This window comes from Rousettus aegyptiacus, unplaced genomic scaffold (genome assembly GCF_014176215.1).
Source record: "Rousettus aegyptiacus isolate mRouAeg1 unplaced genomic scaffold, mRouAeg1.p scaffold_m13_p_15, whole genome shotgun sequence".
Classification (NCBI taxonomy): domain Eukaryota; kingdom Metazoa; phylum Chordata; class Mammalia; order Chiroptera; family Pteropodidae; genus Rousettus; species Rousettus aegyptiacus.
Genome location: NW_023416290.1, coordinates 40637340 through 40660715, shown reverse-complemented (window position 1 = coordinate 40660715; position 23376 = coordinate 40637340). Strand labels below are relative to the sequence as shown.

Below are 23376 nucleotides of genomic sequence, written 5' to 3'. Positions count from 1 at the left end.
CTATGACCCATCAAAGTACAGTGAAACACTTTTTTTAGTAGTAAGAATTCAAAATATTTGTAGAGAAAAAAGTAAGCACAGAGATTCGGAGGCCAGGAAATATAACTGTATAAGCCAGAAGGTATTCCAGTATTGGAGAAAAACTGCCTGGGTTCAATTTATTTACAGATTTTATGTTGGTCTCCAAACAGGCACCTTTGCAAAAGACTTTCAAGGGTCATTTTGTCTACGTGGCATTTTCACCACATTCACAACTTTGTAACTTAATCTCCATGTAAAAATGCAAGTCTAAGGTAGTTGTAAGTACTTGAGGAATTAAAACTGCCTTCTAGGATTTAAATGATCTAACATTTTTAAGTCACCCTTATCCACTTGAAGAATGAAGCAGTACATGTGTTTGAGCCAAATAATGAACATGTTTAGGAAAAAGGAATCTGGCCAGTTACAATGTGTGAAGGGATGTTACATTCACTCAGTGAAGCAGATCATGGTTGGAGATGAGATCAAACATAATAAGGTGATTTATACTTGTGATGTTGCTTACTAGGATTTGAAACAAGTTATCTAAGCTTCCTAACCTTAGTCTCCTAAACATAAAATGGGATAAAATATTTAATAAGGTAAGGCAGGAAGTTTCAATGGAGTAGAAGGAGCGGGCACAGTGTAAGTATTTAATAACTGTTAGCTTATTACTACTATTATGTGCCTCAAGGGTTACTTTTGAGCAGATGGTTAGATATCACATGTCTATATATAAGCACTGCCCTGGCATATGAGAAAGCAGGTGTAATGCCCTGAGTCTTGAAATATGTACTGATATACGTGCACGTGAGGACAGTACCTGAATCCTGATCCCATGATTGTGAGTCTGGTGCCCCCTGCTGTACTGCCTCTCTTGGGAGATATTTCAGTGATGAGCGAAGTCAGTGACAGGGAATATGTAAAAGGAGTCTCGGACTGTGACAAATCCTTCCCATTGACCACACTCACATTGCAGTCTTGCTCAGGTCCCTTACCTATGAGAAGAAGATGAAACTGAGTACAGGTTTGCCATCAGGCCCTTTTTCATTTCCAAAACCCCTAAATGATTTCAGTAGCAACTTCCGTTTCCCAGTCATTTTCATGGTCTATATGTGAAGTAATAAAGATCTCTAGCAACAGCCCCAAACATCACAAGGTTCATGCACATAAACAACAGGGAAAAAACCCTCAGACCCCCCCTTGGAGCCTCTTCCTGTAGACAATTCTACAAACCTGCCTGTTTAGTTTTCCAGTCCTAGGGGATCCAACATGGCAAATTAGAGCAGGAAGGAAGAAAGAACTGATAAGGGCAGGCACTCCGACGACAGCAAGGAGAGACAGCGAAAGCAAGGTAAGAGAAAAACTACAGAAACACGATACAAAAATGTAAAAAGACACAGGGCTAGCGTTAAGACAAGCATCCTAAAACCTTGATAAATCTTAACGGTATTGCTGCATATAAAAAAAAAATCAGTATACAAACTTCGATGTTGGAATGATAAATAAGCCCAGTCATAAAAGTGTTACATTTTCTTCAATATCGTTTGCTTTAAGAAGTCAAAAAAAAGAAGCCAAAATGTTCAGAAAAGCTTCATCAAATTTCATTAATGTTTGAAAAAATGTTTATACATGAAACATTCATTATTCATTGAGAATATTCCCTTCGGTTCTTCTTAAATTTTGTTAGATAATTAAAATTTGTTGTGTACTTAAAATATCAGGTACTTAAACTTTACAATATAACCCACTGAATGACATCTCCATTTAATTGATGGAGAAACTGAAGCAGAAAGGAATTAAGTTCCCTAGAGAAAGTGACATAGTAAGTGGCAAACTGAGATGCAGGGGCTTCTCAGAGCCCAGCTCTTAACTGCTAAATAAAAATAAATAAGAATCGTAATAGCAAATCGCATAACATGTTTCAGGTATCGTTACATTCACTTTGCATATACTAACTTATTAAGCGTCAAAATAATCCTATAAAGTAAGCTAACATGCTATTCTCACTTTACAGATGAAGAAACTGAAGCACAGTAAAGTTGAATAACTGGCCCAAAGACACAGCTTGAGTTTGATTCTTGGCAATGCACCCAGGGTTCACACTCGTGACCTTTACACTATCCTATCTTGAAGAGAAATCTACTACTCCGATAAAAACTAAAAATGTTCTCCATTTGGTATGCTTAAAAACTAAGAGCCATCAGTTAATATTATAAACTGAAACATTGCAATTTATTATAAACAATCCAGTCTACTCCAAATTTTATGAATCTTGAAACATATATAAACCTGGGGGGGGGGGTGGAGGGAAAGGTTCTGAAGAAAATGCTTAAAATCGGGACAGTTATAAAGGTGATTCAATTGCTCCAAAGAACACTTGAAAAAAGAAACAAGGACTCTGATCTTAATAAAATTAACTATTTCTCAGACTGCTCTTCTTTTTTCTGACAACTTACCATTATTAGGTGGAATTTTACATAGTAATGTTGTACGATCAGATTTAAGTCTATCAACTGCACATTCTGAGCCACACACTAATATAGTGGAATTTTGTGGATTAAACCCAGTGCCGGTCACAGTCAGGGTCTGGCCACCACCAAAGCTCCCTAGTGAAGACATAAAAAAGAAAACACAAAACGAATTAAAAGAAAACCTCTTCTATAAATGTAACTTTATTTTAAAATCTGAAATAGAAGTGACATTAATGAAAAGATTCTTATAACTGAAATTATATTTCTATTATAGCATAGTATTTTAATGCTATCGGATCTCTTTCAAATATAGTGTTTTAAAACATTCTCTGAGTAAATGTCACATCTGGCCATTTATTTAAACTACTTCTAAGAACTAAAATTTTATTTAAAGAGCTGTCACAAGTCAGAGTAGTAAAAACATAAAAATGTAAAGTTACTGTTTAAAAGTACATTGTTTATACATTAAGATTTTTAACCACTAAAATAACTTTCAAATAGAAAAAAATATTTATGTAAACATAATTACAAGCCAATGTTGTCTAAACATTATTAAAAAAAATCTCCATGTATAACCCGGCTATTTTAAGTAGGGTCAAATTTGAATTAAATTATATAGCACTAAGAATAATATAGGCATTAAACTGATATTTTAAAATAATTAAATGGTGCCTTTGCATGCTTATTTATTTGATGCATAAACAAAAATAGTGTGTTAAAGAAAAAACAAATTTTAGCAGTATTTTTAGAGGATTTTTTTTCTAAATAAGTGTTTACTGAAGCAATATAAAATATTTGTAAGTTCCTTCACACTCATGACTACCTTGATTTGGATGAATATTTTGAATGGTAAGTGGGTACTTGAATACAACTGTGGACACAGCGGAGCCTTTTGTCTTATGATGCATCGTAACAGGAAACGTGCCACCAGCATGATCTCCAACGATGCACTGCAATACGCTGTCATTGACCATGGTTACATTACACTGAATGTTATTTATCATCACCGAAATTTCCAAGATGTCAATACCAAAATTAGATCCAGTGATCTGAATTCTGGTTCCCGGTGGACCTTTAAAAAAAGCAAACACATATACATGTGTTTAAAGATATACCTATCCACAAAATAATATCCAGTATTTAAAAACTAATATAAATATTAACAAAACGTGTCATATACATTTTGGCTATAATATACATTACAGTCTGTGGTATATTAACTACAAGTTATCTCAACATTTATAATTTTTCAGCCCTTCTGAGTTGTAAGTGAGTAATTCAGGCTAGTGGGGAAGAGAGGAGAAGACGAAATCTAGAGTTAGAAAGTGTGCATGTCTGAGCAGGGGGTGGTTGTTGGGAGTATATTTTAGGACTGGGCTTACTATTTTTTATTTTTGGTACTTTCCTGATTATAGCATCACTTTTGAGGATGGATTATTTTTTTTAATTTGAATATTTTTAGTATATATGACATAATAAAATTATGATAATTAGGTATATGATAGTCAATATAGAAATAAGGAATTAATTTAAAGACATAGATGAATGTTGATGTTGATGCGTCGAATAAATGTACACAGAACATAGTACTTCAATTCTTCTGTTTCCTTCCTTCCTCCTTTTGACAATAATGCATTGAGGACATTAAACATGTAATTTTTCATCCAATGACCTTCATAGCTAAGTATTAAGTGAGTAGATATTAAGCAACATGACTTGTTATAAATGCAGAGTCACCAAATAGTAGTTCGATTTTAATTCAAACAGTAAAATAACCATATAATCGACCAAGTAAAGATCACTGAAATATACATTGTTATTTTAAAGAGCACAGATGTTAATGAGATCTTTCATGTTAGGAATAATTTTAAGAAATGGTTTTTGGGTTTTAAATTTTTAATATTGTCTGACATTTTCACCTTTCAAATGAAAGTGTTGCCCTAAGTGTGATCTACTGACTTATCTCTTCAGTAAATAAAACAGCTCAGTTCTCACTTGTCTACAAGTCTTATAGCTTCGAATTGGTTGTTTTGAAAGAAACATTCAAAGAGAGAGAGGGAATAGAAATGGTTCATGGAAATACCAACATGCCAATATCTAGTTCATCATTCGTAAGACTACAAATATGTGGAGAGAAAGCAAATATATGTCATTGCTATTGTTAATGTTTGCTTTTCAAAAAAATTTTAAATGAGAAAACTTGATGTATCAAAACCATTTCAATAGCAAACTTCCGGAAGGAAGAGAGTACATCATATCTAAACCTGACACATTTCCTGGTGATATAAAAGATTTTTTGTAAAGGTTGACATTTAATGAGTTTTTTTATTAAAGGTACCATTCTGTTACATTATACGAATGCACTTCTTTAACCGTATGGAGTAGGTATCTGCATGTATGGGGAAACTGATATTTTAAAAATTTATGCAAAGTTTCATCACTGGAATGTAGAAGAACCAAGATTTGAACCTAGGCACCAGGCCATATTCTCAACCATTATACTACAGCTGACTCTCCAGAGTTTATTACATAGATGATAAACATTCCAACAGCTTGAAGATCAGATAATCAGATGATCAGAAATAGCACAGCATAATGACAATGAATCGAGAAGACATCTCAATCTATTCTTAGCTTAGAAAAATGAGTTATGCTAAATAATTAAGTAAATCTGATTTTATAATTTTTTTTCCATCTGAATGAGCCAGTTCCCTCTTTAAAAGAATTCTGTTGTATTAATAAGTTAATAATCAATTGTAATTTCATTGCAACAAGGTATTCTGAAAAATTCTCAGTATTAATAAGAACTACTTGTGAATTTTAACAGGTATTTCCTGTGCCATATCAACATTAATGACATAGATTAATTACCAATTTTAGTCAATAGATATCTATTTCTTCTTCATCTTGAAATTAAGGTCAAGTTAATGGGGATTTTGTTTTAAAATAGAAGTTGGCATTTGACTAAAAATTTTAACTCAAGAATTTGCAAAAATAATCACTTAATTGAGACTACACAGAAGTTGAATCCTATATATTAACTGAGTTCAGTGTGGTGGTCAAAAAACATATCTTAATAATCATTTATGAACATTATTCCAATTCTATGCTAATAAATATTACTGACAATATGATATCAAAACAATAAAAAGGCAGGTATCGGAGTACCTGTATTTGGGACAATTCCTTTGAGAAGTGGGGTATCCTCCCAGGCATATGTAAATGACAGAGGCGGATAAGCCACTGCATTAACGAAAATCTTCACACCGACCCTGCCAGCTGTCCTTGCTGGTGTGTGGCAGTAGACTTCACTGAAGTTGACAGAGAGAATTTGACAAGGTTCATCCCCAACGGTGACTATGGTATTCCCGGGGTAGAAGCCATTTCCTGTGATCACCAAAGTAGTTCCACCAGCAACGCTCCCGGAGGTGGGTGTGACAGATGCTATCGCAGGGCTGCTAACAGTGAGGTTTCCCAGAGCCAAGCCCTTAGTTCCCACCACGACACTAAGGGGGTGAAGTCCAGCTGGGAGGGGCGTCACAAGAACGGTGATGTTATTTTCATTAACGTCTATTGCTGGGAACTGTTGGCTTCCAATGAAAACAGCAACGTCTTCCAAGTCAGTGCCAAAACCCTCTCCCTCGACAAGAACTTTTACAGATCCACTGAGAGAGTTAGGGAAGATTCTTGTTACCACAGCAGTGATGCTTTCTAAGTATGAAAAGTTGCAGTTCCCCTGACACCGGGCAGGCACTCCATGTATTCGAAGATCTACTTTCACAAGCTGTTGTGCTGCAGGAGATGTTTCACATTCAATGGCTGTATAATTCATGGATAGAACTTTACATGGAAAATGACCCATAAGGACTTCTACGCCTGCAGAAGAAACTGAGAATCCAGAGCCTTTTATGGTCACTTTTGTCATTCCTGTAGTTGATCCTGCATTTGGCAACACCATGTTGATGTTGGGCAAAAGTACAAATCGCCTATCAAATTCATTAGACAGTGTGTTGATAGCAGTGCCCAGGTTGTAGACAGTTAAGGTGACAATTTCCCGGATGCCAACATCCATTGAGTTTTGAGGGTCAATATGACATACAATGGAATTGATACTACTTTCTTCTACAAGACAGGGATAGCTACCAATTGTAACCTGAAAGGAGGATGAATACAAAAACAAGTTAATACATTTCTCTAATACGAAGTTAAATTTTACATTATCAGCAACTAGATTTTTTAAAAATTTATCATGTATTAACTTTTTATGCATAAAATTGGTCTGGGGTACTGATTAAGGCATATCTTGGATTAATCTTAAAGCTAACTTATGATTGTACATAAATGTTCATAGCTACATTATTTATAGTAGCCAAAAAGGTGAAAACAACCCAAATGTTTATGAACTGAGAAATGAGTAAATAAAATGTGTATATCATACAATGGAATATTATTCAGCCATAAAAAATGAGGTACTGATATATGGTACAACATGGATGAATATTGAACACATTATGCTTAGTGAATAAAGCTGGTCACAAATGACCACATGTTGTATATTTGTATTTATCACAAATGTCCAGAATAGGCAAATGCACAGAGACAGAAAGTAGACTAGTGGTTATTTAGGGCAGGGAGGTATGGAAGGTTTGGGAGTAATGTCTAAAGGTCGTGGGGTTCCTTTCTGGGGGTAATGAAATGTTCTAAAATTGTGATGATGGAAGCACAACTCTGTGCATACACTAAAAGCTCTTGAACTGTGTGCCTTAAATGGGTGAATTGCATGGTATGTGAATGATATCACAATAAATCTGTTCAAAATTGAATTATGAGGTTATGGACAAAATACCTTCCTTTTGTTAAGTATACAGAAGTAAAAAGGGATCTTTATAGTCTTACCTTATTTGCACATGTGAGATTGCTGAAGCCATTTCCAGTAATCGTTATCAATTCATTTACTGTTCCAGAAGATGGACTAATGTTGTTTATAGATGGTGAAAAACATCCTGAAAGCTCAAACAGGAATCTATCTGTATTCTTAACCCTGGTATCATTCAAATCACACAGGGGTTTTGTTGCTAGGCAGCCTGCCACAGAGCTTTCCAAGTGCAAATTCATAGGTCCTCCTTTAGACAAAAGAACTGTCTGTAAGTCATGGATAATATTCTAAAATAAGAACTGTTTTCAGACTGCCTTACTCTTTATTTGGATGATGGTGGTTTATATTCTGGTAAACTTTTTTTTTTCCTCTCTTTTTTTTTTTAAAGAGAAGAGGGCCCCAGGCAGTTCGAAGTTAAAAGAAAGACCTGGACAAAGATGATACAGTAAAGAGTGAATATAAAATTAATTTATTTTTCAATTTGTCTAAGGGCAGACCCCATGGGGAAAATAAAACAATAACATATTTTATTTTCAAGCACCTACAGAGTGTCAGAACTTTTTCACGTTATGTCTTATTCGAGGCAAAGAAGAATTCTGGGAGATTGGCAGGACAACCTTAACATGGTCTGTGTTTCATAGACCATCCTCGGGGGTGTCCAGACCTACTCAAGGTCATGTGGATAATAAGACAAGCAGGATTAGACCCAGTCATCTGCCTCTTACTCCAGAAAGGTAATAGACACTGGAGTGAGCAGAAGAATGTGTTTCCATCTCTAATTCTCTTACCCTGAGCATATGTAGCTTCAGTGCCACCCACAGACAGGTGCAAGGGAATGTGCCTGGTGTCAGCTGGTAAAACATTAATGACTCCTTGGAGAAAAATGGAGTGCGCCTCATCAACATACCCGCTGCTATAATAATGAATTCCGGGTGATGTAAATTGGTAAGAAAATGAACCTGCCATAAAATAAGATTGTACATAATAAATATAAACAATTAACGCATCTTTGAAATCATCATTCAAATGCACATACAGATGACAGGTTTCTGATTTTTCATGCATGTGATATTTCAACAGAAAGTAGTAAGACTGACTCCCTGGCTATGTAAGAGCTATCTTGTATAATGAAATTACATTCCAGGAAGACAAGGTCCAGCATTCATTTTTCTAGAAAACCATATCAAGTCTGGCAGAACTTACTAAATTTTAAAGAACAACTGAAAATGGAATGAAAAATAAACAAACAACACTTAGTTTGTGTTCATGAGTAAAAAGTCTAAATTGCTATATGTACAGAACAAAACTCATCACTAATGTATAAAATACCTTGCTTACATTAACTTAAAATATCTTATGAATTTGTAAATTTTTATAAAGCAATAAAATGCCAACTAAACCATTTTGTATATTTGTACACATCATTTCTGCAGAAGTATTTTAAATTCGAATAAAATGTGTTTTTATTATATCTAGAAAAAAAAGAAGCATGATGCAAAAAACTCAACAAAGTGGAAACATACCTGATGCAGATTTTTCTCTTCCATTTGTAAATCCTTTGCCATCATAAATTACACTTCCGGGACTTAAGACAGAGAAAACTCTATATCCTATTCTCCTAAGAAATGGATGTGCTCGCCAATGCCAACTCACTGTGTCTCCCACAGATACATTTAAGACTGATGGTGACCAGGCATAACCTAATCCATGTACTGGGAGCAAGAATTGAGTCATATTTTTAAAGAATAAAGGAAAAGGAGTGAAAATTCTTAATAATTATCTTTAAAAATACTGTATTTCTATATAGCCAAATAGTGACAAACTTTTTAAATGACATTGTAAAACTTTGACAGTGTATAATTTAAACAGGTAACAAAAACAAATAATGAAAAGTAAGATCATAAGAAGCCAAGGTAAAAACTAAATCGCTCAATTACAAAACCGATGATAAAGAGACAATTTTGAAAAGTCAGAAATTCAAAAAAAAAGTTGTTCGGGTAATCATATGGAATATTTTTTTAAAGCTGATCGGTTCTTTAAACATAATTCTTCTCAGGTATAGAGGTATACAAAACTCTATATACTTTCGGTTTGAATATTCACTTAGAAATTCATGACCAAGTATATAGCCATGCCACCCTGAACAAGCCTGATCCCATCTGATCTCAGAAGCTAAGCAGGGTCAGGTCTGGTTAGTACTTGGATGCTTGGATGGGAGACCACCTAGGAAGACCAGGTGCTGTAGGTGTAAAAAATAAAAAATAAGGGAATGTAAGATGACAAAGACCTTGCAATCTATGAGGTCAACCAAAGGTTGCCTTGTCTTAAAAAAAAAAAAATTCATGACCGACAACTAAGGTAATTCAAGAGAATTTGTACTGCAGTAAACAAACAAACAAACAACAAATGGCAATTTCTGAACTTGGAAACTGTAAAGTCTTTTAGGCTCACGTCTACTACTGATTCACTTTATATGTGACCCTCTATGTCAAGGGGACACTATTGATGAATTATAAAAAGAAATAACAATATATGTTCTCTGGATACTTTCAAGTATATACTAAATAAAAACCAAGTTAATTACAAGGTAAAGTGGTTCCATTATTTACAATATATAAGTGTTTGCTAATACCTGCATCTTCCCCGTCGTTGGTTATCCTGAATACACTGCCTGTTGAATGCAGAATACATTTTATAACATTTATCGATGATGATGTCACATTGCAAGGGAAGGACCCTGTAAAGAATAAAGATGGAAGAAAAATTTTTCTCAAATATATTTGTGAACTATAGAAATGAAATATAATTAATAAACAGCCAAGACCCTACAAAAGGTCCAGATTGTATAGTAGGATCCTTGGTACTTTTTTCTGATAATAATCCTGTTTGAGTCTTGATCATTTTCAGGACAGAGGCCTTCCTCTTTCTAAGTGCTCTGTATGCATTAAATACACTAATTATGTATTAAAATCAAAAGCACTTACTCTGTTTCCCTTCACCACCTTAACCAAAGACAAAACTTCCATGATTGAGTCTTTGTGTAATAACTCGTTACCTAAAGCATATCCTTTAAACTGTGAAAAATGAAACGACCGTCCTGTAACAATGAAACTCTCACCTAAGAGCACGGTGTTCTCAGCTGGTATCGTGCTGAACCCCAAACCCATTATAGTGATTTCGGTTCCACCATATAAGGAGCCTCTCTGTGGAAACATGTTGGTCACTTCCAAAACATATCTTATAGACGCATTTAACTTGTCTCTGCAAAAAACAAAAATTAATAGATGTTTCAATGAGCTTTCTTTGGAGTCATGTTGCTAAACTTTTAGTAGTATATGATTCATTTAAGAAGAGAAAGCGATTAATAAGACAAAATTTGTTCAAACGAACCTGATAATTATCGTGAATCTCAATTTGCTTGGTGGTATATAGATAATAGTTCCTCTCAAACTATGAAAATTAGATTTCTGAAAATCCCATGGTGGAAAAAATTGAGATTAAAAAAACTTAAAATATTATGGGAAAATATGATTATGAGAACTGAGGTCACAAGAAATACATGAAATCCTTCACAATATTTTATATATTCATTAGACTAAAACGTAAAGCCAACAGTGTCTATAAAAAAGAATAGCAATGAAATTCCATATATTTTATATCAATAATAAAAGTTTTGTGCAATTAATTTGAGTTTATCATTCTACGTTTGTTGGAAACTTGTCCTGATCTCTCTCCCCACTATTTCAATGAGGGGGTTTTTAATTTACTTTGCTTTGTTACAGAAGATCTGCTAAGAGGCCATCAAATCATATGGCGCTTTTCTGACCTGACCTACAGAGTTGACTCTCACATCCCAGCTCTCACTGTAACTTGAATGAGTCTTTGTGTTAACTTTTGTTTAACTCCCTCGGCATAACAAAATGAGTATTTCTTGACCTGTTACCCAAATACAGTTTCTGTGCTGTCAGCTCTGCCCAGTACTTCATTATGTGAGAGCGCAAGCCAACAGCTACTCTGGAACCCGTGTGAGCTCTCCCCTGTGAATCTAAGAGGGGAGGTAGATGTGAGGTGTACGTTACATTGCCATCTCCTCTCACCTCCCACAAGATTTCGCTGCAATCATTTCTCTTTCCACTCCAACATCAGCTTTACTTGCATTTTTTTAAGCCCTAAATTTCAGTTTCCTCTTTTTCTATGTATTCTAAACCCATAACTTTTTATGCCAGAACTAAAATTGTACTAGTTAACGAACAGCTTTGGGGAAGAAAAAAAACACTTACAAGAAAGTTAGAGTTGGAGAAGGATTCTATCCATCCCCTCCCTCAGATGGCCAGCTCCTACCATTTCTTGGGTTAACTGTCATCTTTTCAGAGAATGCTTCCATTTCCCTCAGGAAAGTTAACTCTCTCTATTATTTACTCCTACAACATCTCGTGCCTCTTATTCATAGCCCTATTCCCATTTATAATTAAGTTTTTGATGTAATCCTCTGTTTGAAATCTACCTCTTCAATAAAGATGTGGCATCACTAAAGACATGTCCCTCTTCTTCTCCACTATGAATCCAGTTTTGAGCAAGTCCCTTCCCCCTAGTAACTGAGTGATAAGTATTTCCAGAATGAATGAAAATCATGTGGCATACATATAAATCTAATTATATAATCTTACAACCTAATCTGAATAGTTGTCTCAAAACTAAGCATCATATTGCACTTTATATTATCAGAACCTTTTGCAAAAGGATAGTAGAAAGGTGAAGAAAAATAACTTAATATTATAAGGTTAATGACTATTTCTTTTCCGATGCCAATACTATTAGTCCCATATATTCCACAATTCCATCAATTTTGTGTTCGTTACCACACCTTGTTGATGCAAAACCCCAGTTTCTGACTTCTACATGGATATTGTGTTTTCCAGGAGGCAATCTGGGCAAGAGGCATCTGATATCAGTGAGGTTCCAGTGATGAATCTGGCAGGGTTTCCCTCCAACATACACATCCATGCTTTGTGTGAGCTCGGTCCCAAAGTTATAACCCTTAATTGTTAAATTAACTTCTCCTATTATTAAAAAAAAAAAAGTTTTACAAAAAGGTTCAACTTATTATGCAGTATGCAATTTGCATGTTAAATAAAACAACTCATCTGATATCTTTCACTGGATTTAGGAAATCCTAACACTTTCAGGGGCAAAAGAAAAATCAGTGAAATTGCTGACAGCTGCCATGTAGAGACATAATTCATGTTTAACTGTTTCAAGATGAGAAAAAGATGGCAAAGTACTCCTTAAAAAATTAACATTTTTCTACCATTTCACATAGTCAAAGTGAAATAATAAATAAACTAATCTATGGTTAAAAAAAAAACACATGACTAATTTTGCTTTAAGAAACAGAACTGCAGGAGAAACTGTTTCAAAAACCTTTGTAGAAATGGTTTGTGGTATGTGTATTGTGTGTGTGTGTGTGTGTGTGTGTGTGTGTGTATGTGTGTGTGTGTGTATGAGAAATAACTGATCTTATTGAACAATTTCTTACCTAGTATTGTCCGTACTTTTGGACTAAAATCAGTTATAACTGGAGTCTGTAAACAATTATAACTATAAGCATCCTTTGCTGTGGCTTGAAATCCATTGGTAATTACTGAAATATCAACTGTACCCTCAGTTCTCTGAATTAAGAGAAAAAATAAAACAATTAGAAAATGTTAAGTGTTGAGCTACAGATATCCAATGGCTAAAAACAAACAGAATTATTTTTAAAAAAACTTCTGAAGATATTTTGTTTCAAAGTCATGAGTCAGTTTTCAGATATTTAGAAAGTCCTGGTTTCAAATGTAGGTTACAAGTTTGAGTTCTTTAGATAAAAGTACATGATACAGTGGTTTTGATAAATTTGATTGCGCTTATATTATTGGATTCCTGAGGGCTTGGCAATATAGTTGAGATGCTCTAGATAAGTGATTCTCTAACTGATAAAACATAAGATACAAGAAATTTTAACTTTTTATTTTTAAAATAGACTTAAATATAATTTTTATTCCTTTTCACTAACAAGTCACATTATTATATCTTTAGTTGACCGAATTCCAGAATCCAAAACTAACACTTGGACCCCTAAAAAACATTTGTTGTTTTCAATGACACAGTACATATACAATTCCCAAATAGGAAAAACACTTTTTACATCTAGTATTTATGTCATGCATACTCGGTGTTTAACTGAATGACATAATTTGAAAAAAAGTAAGTTTTAATTTATCATTTCCTCCAGATTCTCATCTCCATCATTCAGTCCAATGTGTGCTCAAAGTTACTTTTCTCAAAGGTTTCAACTGCATAATATCCACCTTAGTCTGCTACATTTTTTAATGTTAGTGACTGGATTCATCATCCTTTTGTACATAATAAGCAAACTAGAGTCTTGGTTTTTAATTTAAACACTATTTTCTTTTTTTAAAAATAAAGAACAACGATTAGTTCTAAAATGGAATATTTCAGAACTTCACACTGATTTTTTTTGGTCAACAAACTGAAACTTTAACACATTTAAAATATAAGCTCCTGTTTAAAAACTAATATCTAAGTTTGCTTCCCTGAATTTTTAAACTATTTATTCATATTAATTTTTTTCATCCTTTGATTTACCTAGTCAATGCCCATCTATCCTTCAAGCTCTAACAGAACATCAAGTTTTCTGTGAAACTCTGATATCCTCTTCCCACATATTTTTAAAATTTATTTAAATTACTTTCAAGTATAGGGTACATTGATTATATATCATATAGTTCTTAAAATGATCCCCCCAATTGCGCCCTCCCTCTCCTTGCCTTCCTCTTAGCCATCGTATCAATGCTAACTGCATTCCCTTCCCACATATTTTATCTTTGTATCTACGTCTATTCAATGGAACACACTGTTTAATATTGCTTTATGTGTCTGTCTCCCTTAATGATTTTAAGTACCGAGGATATGGAATAATATTTTATATTTGGATATTAGCAGAAAGATGTTGAAGAAATAACTGTTAAAGAGCATCGCTGACACTCTATACTTCCTTGGTAAACATGTCCTTTGTTTAAACCTCTACTGAGATGTTCCCTAAGTCATAAGATTTCACACTTAGAAAAAAAAGGACTAAAGTCAGAAGCCTTACTTTTGGTGTTCTGCAGGTTATCTTATTCAGATTCCCATCGATCACACTGCAGGTTTCATTTCCAACTAATATCTCTGAATTTTCATGAAAGCCAAATCCAGATAGAGTGAGAAGAGTACCACCTACATAAGGAACAACAACAACAACCCAACGACAACGGATTAACTATGACAAAAAGAAACTTTGGCAATAATCTGACTTATCATTTAAGAATTGTCTAATCATCCAAGAGATGGGTTGGCAAATAGATCACGTATCAGATATATACAATCACATCACACCTGAGCCTGAGCTCTGAAGTCTGGAACCATAAAGGAACTGGGCCAAACAATTTAATGAAATGACAGATTTACATTGCTTTGGGACATTACCAGAAGCAACTATTATTTTCAATAGTTCCTTCTTCATCCTAAAGAGAAACTATGCTGTTTCTATTTGCTCTATCATTCCATGAGTGGGACGTGAGAGTGAATTAAGTTTCTTACCAAATCCCAAATTTTAATACCTCCAAGTAAAAGGAAAACTAAAACAAAATCCCAACAAAATAAAGTAAAATAAAAACACGAAATATGCCAAACAGTTCAAGACCAGCACAAAACCCCAAAACTAAGCATGGTAAACAAAGCCAAAATGAAAACAAAACAGAAAAACAAACATAAAACACAAAAGAAATGAAACAGAACAGGCAAAATGTGTGTCATTTTCTTTTCATCTTCTTCGTCAGCCTTTCTTTCCCCAGTTTGTTCCCGGAACTTTTTCTGGGTCAAGTAGCTCCACTGAGACTGTGATTACAAATGGAGCAGCTGGTAAGCAGAATAATAACTAATAAATCTTATCTTGACATAATTGATGAGCTTGTTATAGAAACATGTAATAATTGATGATATTAATTCAATAACCTAAGATGTAAGTATAAGCATTCACCCTCACTTGTGTTTTATAAGAAACAAAAGAATTATTCAGCCACTTAATCACTGTGCCTTTTAAAAGGGGAGTCTCCTTTGTTCTATATGAGGGAGTTTTGGATCCTTCTCCTTTCAACTCTGTTCTGGAAACAGTACAGTGAAATGATGGAAATGTATGCAATTTTCTTTGTTTAGAACAATTAACTATTACCTGCTAGGCTTCCAGAAGCAGGCTCGATGTTCGAGATCTGATTCTGGTAAACGAAGTAGAATATCTCGTCCTCTACATTTTGTGCTAGTCCAACGTCATCTACAGACACAGCGACCGGTAGACGTCCAGCACTTCCCTTCAGTATCTGGCACTTGATCTCATTTTCTTGTGATAAAAAAAGAAGAAAATTGTAAAGCATATGTTATTATGAGATAAAATTACCGAAATTTTATATTTACCAGTATAAACATTGGCCTTCAGTTTTATACTCTAGGGAATAAATCTAAGGGAAACTACTTATAAATTAATAGGAGAAAAAAAATCTTCACAAACTACCTCATGTTATAAATCAGATACTCCTAGAAGAGTTAGGTAAAATAATAATGAAAGCAAAGCAAACAATTTGCTCCTGATTGCTACCGTGGTCAAAAAAGGGTTACTGTAATAATAAAACTTAAAAACCCAATCTGTAAGGTCATTTATATCAATAATTCTAAAAATTTTAGTCCAATATATGGTTTATGTCCCAAAGCGAGTAAAATATTAAATTTAATCAAGAAAGGTGATCGAAAACTAAATGAAAACACATTTTTCATTTCACTTTGAACAGTATACATGCACTTATAATACAGGTACAAAATTCATTATGAGATCTCAGGAATGCATAGAAGATCTCAATTAAAAACAACTTAAATGATATGAAGATAGATTTGCTTATATGATTTCAACATATAAAAATTAAGAAATACACCTAGTATTAGGAAAGGTAATATTTGGAAAAAAAATAATTGTGGCCCTCTTTTTCCATGAGTAAAAAACAAGAATAATCTTTAAATTCTATGTTAATAACTGGAGATTCTGTCGGGCTAGAAGTCGGGGAAGATGATGGCCATGTTCTCTTGTTGTATGACTAATGTGGAGCACAGGCAGAGGGACGGTGGAATACCAGAGCGACAATTTATATAGTTCTGTAGCCCATAAACACTCCAAAAAAAGAAAATTTTCTTTTTTAATGGTTGTTTTTAAATTTTTAATATTTCAAATTATTGCTGACATCCGATATTATTTTATATTAGTTCAGGTAGAAAATATTTCATGTTATCAGTTTATGAAGAAAACAAGAAGAACAAAAATCAACTATCATGGGATAAAGACACTGTTTCACAGTAAAAGAGTTAATGTGTGGTCATAACCAAAGATTAAAAAGATAAGAGATTATCCAGGGCAGTTTGTCATTTTATGATCCCATAGGGTACTCTATAGGATAATAGTGCTCTTTGATTGCACTTGTTTTTAGAAAAGGACAATTAGATCCAGTAATAACAATTTTTAAAAGGACCTACCATCCACAGAAAGAAGAGAGCAACCTATTGATCCAACCGAGACTGAAACAGCTGAACTAGGTGAAAATCCAGAGCCTAATATGGTTAGGATTGTGTTTTCTTCATAGGACCCTGAAAATAAGTTTAAATAACAATGTTAAAATGACAGAACATAGAAATTGTTGTTACAAAATCAGATATTTCTCAGAGGAAAATAAGCCTATCTTCTAAAAGATATAAATAATTAGCCTATAAGCAAGCGGGGGTGAGGGGAAAGATATTTATTTAGCAATGTTTTTTTTTTTTTTCTCACTGAATTGCTCTACATTGCATCATATTTTGAATCTATCTGTTGATAGAAATTAGAGGAAAGAAATATCCGAGAGAATTAAATGAAGTGAGGAAAGAAAATTTTTCTTACAACAAATTAAACAAATATTTCTGTATTGTAATTTAGACTTTTTCAGAACCATTGCAAATTTGTGAGAAAATGATAAACTGTAAAATAAGTGTGGTGGATACTTTCCATTTGACATAAAATAAGATTCCATTATTTAAGGTGGTCTATATCCTCAAGTATGTAGGATATTCCCAGCATTATATACTTAATAGTTTTCCATTCAACTCTTAAAAGCATCCAGATTTGATCAACAAATGATATAGTCACCTTACTTCTATAACATCACACACAACAAAGATGCCACATGGAAACCAAAATGAAAACCAAAACATTAAACTTTTAGAAGAAAACTTGAATATCTTAATGACTTTAATATGGAGATGGATTTCTTAAATAAGATACAGAAAGCCATGGTTAACCATAAATGACAAGATATATAAATTAGAATAAGCTAAATAGTTAAATGTTTCCATGGAAAAGATAATACAACAGGACACAACTAATATACTAAAAGAAGACATGTATAAAGGATTGGTGAACATAATATGCAACATGGAGTTACAAGTCAATAGATAAAAGACAATATGATAAATGGATAAAAGATGTTAACAAGCCATTTGCAGAAAAAGAAAGAATCTAAATGTCTAAGAAAAACACGAGAAGATGCTCTTGTACATTACTAATCAGGGAATAGACTCATTAAAACAATGATAACTTCTTTTGCCCATCAGATTGACAAAAATTAGGAAGCTGGTAATATCAAATATTGACAAGGATGTGGGGAATATGATGCTCTCATACCTGCTGGAAGTATAGCCACCTTGGGGAGCAATTTGGTCATCTAATAAACTGAATATACATATACTCAATTATTACCTAGCAATCCCACATCTGGATATATACCCTAAATAAGCTCTAGCATGTACATAATAGGAGATTTGTACGACAAAGCTCAATAGAGTCTTATTCGTAAAAAAAAAACCAAAAAACAAAAAACAAAAAACAAATGTAAACAATCCAAATGTCCATCAATAGAGAAACAAATAAATTGGTGTAGTCATGTAATATTTTAAAGTAATGATTTAGATATGCATAAAACCATATAAATATTGCTCAAAATGAATGCTGAATGATAAAAGATGCAAATAATATTTACATTGTAATATCTCATTTGTAAAAGTAAGAAAAAACTGGTAAAATTACTGTGCGTGTTATATACAAAAGGTATTAAAAATGGCATGGAAGAATACACCCAAAATTAATTACTGTGATATCCTCTGGAGAAATTTGTAGGCAGCTTGGACTTGGGATGATGCTTAAAAAGGAACAGCTTCAGCTGTTCCTATAATATCCTCTTTTCAAACTAGTGATTGGAAGTAAATATGACAAAATGTCAACAGCTGTTAATTTTCAGTGAAGAGAATATGGGGATTTTTTATAGCATTATTTATACTTACCTTTCCATTATTATTAAATTTATCAAAACGTGGCAAAAAATATTCAAGTTGTTAATTATTTCAAGTAAAACATTTTTTTTTTCAGGAAATCCATTACAAAACAAAAAGATGGGTACAAAAATAAGGACACGAAAGGACTATAACCAATTTAAAGTTCATCAAATCCTTATTCTTGAAAGATTTGACCCCTTGTAACATGAATTATCCCAAAGTTAATATCATTACCATTAAAGTCTGAGAAAATATTCCCACAACACAAAGATGTATTATTTTTTAAATTTCAAGTTTCATTTTCTGATATATAATTACACTTCAATCATTTTAAGCTTGTCGAAAGGAAGATTGAAGAGGATCAGATCAATGATATAACTCCAATTGCTATTGTACCTGAGGAAACTAGTAGTATTGACCTTATACTAAAAGGCAAGTATTAAAAATGATTATAGACATCTACCTTAAAACACTTGCAAACGTCTTGTGCAGTTATCTTTAGCTACAATTTCTTTGCTCTTAAAATCTCAGCAATTATGGCAAAATTATATTGCCCATTCTCCATCAATTTATTTTGCTCCCTTACCCACTTTTTCACCTTAATAGGGGTTCTAGGAAGAACTGGCTAATTTGTCACCATGAGTTTTCCTACTAACTACCAAGACTAAATTTATGATTATAGGATCTAAGCTTATCTTTCTGACTGAAAAAAAAAAAAGTGCCATTCTTTAGAATCCTTAGTCCTACTGTTTATTTCAGTCCTGGGAGTTCAGACACGAAGTGTAATAACATATTTTAAAGCAATCACATATTATGAAGATATGATATAATATGTTCCCCTAGACTGAGTTCTTGGCAATAATTTCTCTATCTTTTGCCCTCGAGTCTAGGACCTAATTATGTTCTTCTACTAAAAAGTAGCCGTCTCATTACTAGCCTTTTAGTACTAAATCTCCTAGAAGAAGTGGTCTCATGAAAAATTCCAATTAATATCTTAAATAGTGTAGTTTAAGAAAAATGCCTCAATATCAGAGTGAAATTTTAGAGGTAAATTCTACAGTAGCAAAAATGAAGAAGTAGAAGACTGATAAGTCTAACCACAAAGGTTTTTTTCTTTCTCAAACATAAATCATTAATGATCTTTCTATAGCTTTCTGATCTGACATTTTTTTCACTACGTAGAACTGCTAGCATATAAAAAAAAATCATTATCAGAATTTGCATTTTTGCTAGTTGTTTTCTCCCTAATACTCCAAGTTGAAAAGCAGGAAGTTACCTTGGGAAGGGCTTACTGCCCTGACTACAGGAGTCGTCATGGGATCCCAGGTAAATCCACAGTCACCTGAACATTTAGCGGGAATTCCATTGACGTAGACCTCAACCTGCAAATAGAAAAACAGAGATAGAGAATCAAGGTAGAGAGGTAGCATGGTCAGTAGAAATGCTTAGAATTTAGAACAAATAATGGAATTTTACTAGTTTCCTTGTTTACAAAAATTATTTTATTCTAATTACACTTTTTCTGCTTTGACACTTCATTCATTCTTTCAGCAATGCAATCATTCTACATCAGGCACAGATGTAAATACAGGAATACAACATTAAATGAAACAGATAACATCCCTGCTTTACCCAACTTATATTCCAGTGAGAGTGAGAAGATAGTTGCATAAGACTATAAATAAGAATAATAATAAAGTAAATGCCTGGTAGTGTTGAGTGCTATGAAGAAAAATAATGGTTATTCTTGGAAAAGTCACCTCAGTTCCTTACACTCTAATTTCCTCATCATTAAAGTGGTAACATTAAAAATTACTTCACAGAGTTACTGTAAAGGTTAAATAAAAGAATATATTCTTGAATTCTAACAGATAGTAGTAGAGCTTACAAATCCATTCTTTTATCATAAGAAAGATGACTTTCTCAACGTTCATAAAATAATATTATTGAGTTGATCAACTGTTAATACAAATATTCACATAAAAATAAAGATGTCACCTCTCCAGTTTTACAAGGTTTGTATTACAAGCTAGTTAAAAAATTATGTTAAAAATCATGAGGAAAGTTTCAAAAATACCTGTGGCTGTTGGGTGGGTGTACGAAGTAGGTCCCCAAGTATGTGCTGTCTGAATAAACCACCTTCCTTTACCTTTGTAACTGTCATATTAGCCTTTTCACCAATAAGGTTGGAATCATTAACCTGTTTTTAGACAAAATTATTTTACTAAAAAAGTATGATGAATATAACCACTCTAGTTTTTTCTTTTCAAATTTAAATGTGGTTAAAAGCGAACAAAGGATAAAGAATGGAAAAAAGGAAAAAAAACATTCAAAACCATTTTAATCACATTTTTTGGAAAAGAAGCCTCTTCAAAAATGAGCATAATCTACCTAAGAAAAAATGCCAAGATCATTGAATTATTATATATTGCATCAACTACAACTTGAATGAAATGACTAAAATTAACTTGAATTTTTAGAATAAAATATGCTTAAAGAAAATAAATGTACTAAATTTTTCTCAACACGTTCTATGCTTTTCTTTGAGTAAGACCACTTTGATAAATGATTGTTGAAAAATGGATAAATTTAGTCCTCTTTCTACCCAATAACCAACTTTTTCTGTTCAGCATTTTTCACCTCTGACTACCCCTGTTTTTCATCCACTCAGAGAATTTTATTTTCTGTAATAGTAAAAATGAAAACAAATGAAAATGTAGAAATTGGTCATTCCAAAATCCCTCTGCCAATATGGCAGCCTGGTGATGTATACAGGGGCTAGCAAAGAGATAGGCATCTCCATGATGGGTCATGTGACCCACAGCGATGAGAAGGGATGAAGAAGCAGAGCCTCATCAGGAAAGAGCAAAGGAAGTAGAGGAAGTAGATGCGTAGACAGCAGCAGAAGTTCCAAGAGGGAGACCCGTCACTAGAGCTGTCCCGTTTGTGGAATTTTCCATTTCTAGTTTCAGGCCACGTGTTTTCTTACACTAAACCCTACGTGTAGTCTATGTATGGTACATTGTATTTTGTTTATATACCTGTTTTTGGTCTTCTCTTCCTCCTCTTTTTTTTTTTTTTTTTTTTTTTTTTAAATAAATGCGGTTCTGTATTTTTTCCACTTTCTGTCATGGATATCTTCTAGGTGAATGAATATATGTGTGTCTACATATGGCTGCATGGTATTCATGCTAAGGTTGTGTCATTTTAACAACCATTTTCCTGTTGATGGGAATTTAGGTTTCTAGGTTTTTACTTTTGCAAATAATGCTGCAGTGACTACTTTTGTGCCTATATCATTTGATATTTGCATTATTATTTCAGTAGTAGAGAGTTATACAGCTGAGATTGCTGAATCCTAAGGTATCTATACTTAGGTACTACTAAATTTTCTTCCAAAAAGGTCAAAGTAATTTACTATTTCCTTCTACTCTCATCATGAAAAGAGAGCACAACCCTTTTAATCTGAGCCCCAGTCTCTTCTAGACTGTTCTCCTTCATATACTCTGGGCCTGACTCTTCTCTCCATGGCCCCCTTCACATTCTAACTAAGTAAAGGTAATTAGATAAGAGCTTAAGGTGTGACTCCCTTATGAACTTGGAAAGGTCATCTTTAAAATCACAAAAGTATCCAAGGCCCTAGAAGACAGCTCTCATGCATAGTGGTAGCATTATAGACAGTGAGGCTGATTATGTTCGCCCCTCTCCACTAAAGTCTACCCAGATTTAGTTCTGAGACTGACCTTGCCTAGGTGCTCCCTGTCCCTGTCAAGAGTCTTCCAATTCTTCCTCCTGGACTTTTTACAGAGAGGATAGGGAATAAAGTAGCAATAGCTATTCTCCACGAGAGAGAACATCTGGTCAACTTCATTTAGAACAATCTTCTCAACTTCCTTTCTTTAATATTTAGTCTAGAGTTGGCATTTAAAAAAACATACATAGTCTCCAATTCTTTTTGGAAGGAACCGGGGTACAAGTAAGCATGCAACACATAGAAGAAAACAGAAACCAAGACAACTCGGGGGACCTGTAGAAGATTCTGCTTTCCACATGAGCTTCTCCACTTGATGTTCCATGAGAATCCAGCACAAGTTCCCTCTCGTGTGACAGAGACTCTTCCCACTCCTTCCAGGCTCTGGAGAGCAAACTGTAAATCTGTAGCTGACACTGCAGCGGGGAGGCCTGTGCTCACAGAGGGATCACAAACAGCCAGAGTCAAAAATTCACAAACCAATTTCATTCTTAAAATATATGGAAAGTATACTATGTATTATCTTGTAAACTAACTGTCTTTTTCCAATATTGTAAAAATGAATTTGCTTCCTATTAATGCCAAGAATTTATTTATTTCTTGGAAATGAAAACTACAGGAGTAATGCACCTCAGATTACAGCCTTGGCTTAAATCCTTTTTTTTGTTAACATCAATTAACTTTACAGACAACCAATAAGCCATGGATATACAAGAGAAGCAAACTTTTGGGAACAGAACCTGGACTATCTGGTGAGGCGATAAATAAATGTGAAAATGTAATGTGTTCTGGATCATTTAGCTTTACATTACTGACAT

The 23376-nt window shown here is 33.7% G+C and overlaps 1 protein-coding gene and 1 pseudogene across 3 annotated transcripts in view; one reads left to right on the top strand and one right to left on the bottom strand.

The window, feature by feature from the left end:
* The window catches only part of PKHD1L1 (PKHD1 like 1), a 138887-nt gene that overhangs the window by 62319 nt on the left and 53192 nt on the right, over positions 1–23376 (bottom strand). For all 3 annotated transcript variants that reach the window (XM_036232973.1, XM_016158976.2, XM_036232974.1), the window contains 17 exons: positions 22835–22989; positions 20885–21007; positions 20084–20189; positions 16981–17091; positions 15638–15802; positions 14522–14643; positions 12905–13037; positions 12233–12428; positions 10487–10629; positions 10001–10105; positions 8892–9080; positions 8157–8327; positions 7389–7615; positions 5661–6645; positions 3316–3564; positions 2478–2627; positions 842–1016 (listed from right to left, as the gene is read on the bottom strand). In XM_036232973.1, the coding sequence (XP_036088866.1) occupies positions 842–1016; positions 2478–2627; positions 3316–3564; positions 5661–6645; positions 7389–7615; positions 8157–8327; positions 8892–9080; positions 10001–10105; positions 10487–10629; positions 12233–12428; positions 12905–13037; positions 14522–14643; positions 15638–15802; positions 16981–17091; positions 20084–20189; positions 20885–21007; positions 22835–22989 (3505 nt within the window). The remainder of the gene's footprint in view (positions 1–841; positions 1017–2477; positions 2628–3315; positions 3565–5660; positions 6646–7388; positions 7616–8156; positions 8328–8891; positions 9081–10000; positions 10106–10486; positions 10630–12232; positions 12429–12904; positions 13038–14521; positions 14644–15637; positions 15803–16980; positions 17092–20083; positions 20190–20884; positions 21008–22834; positions 22990–23376) is intronic.
* LOC118612288 lies at positions 9490–9616 on the top strand (annotated as a pseudogene).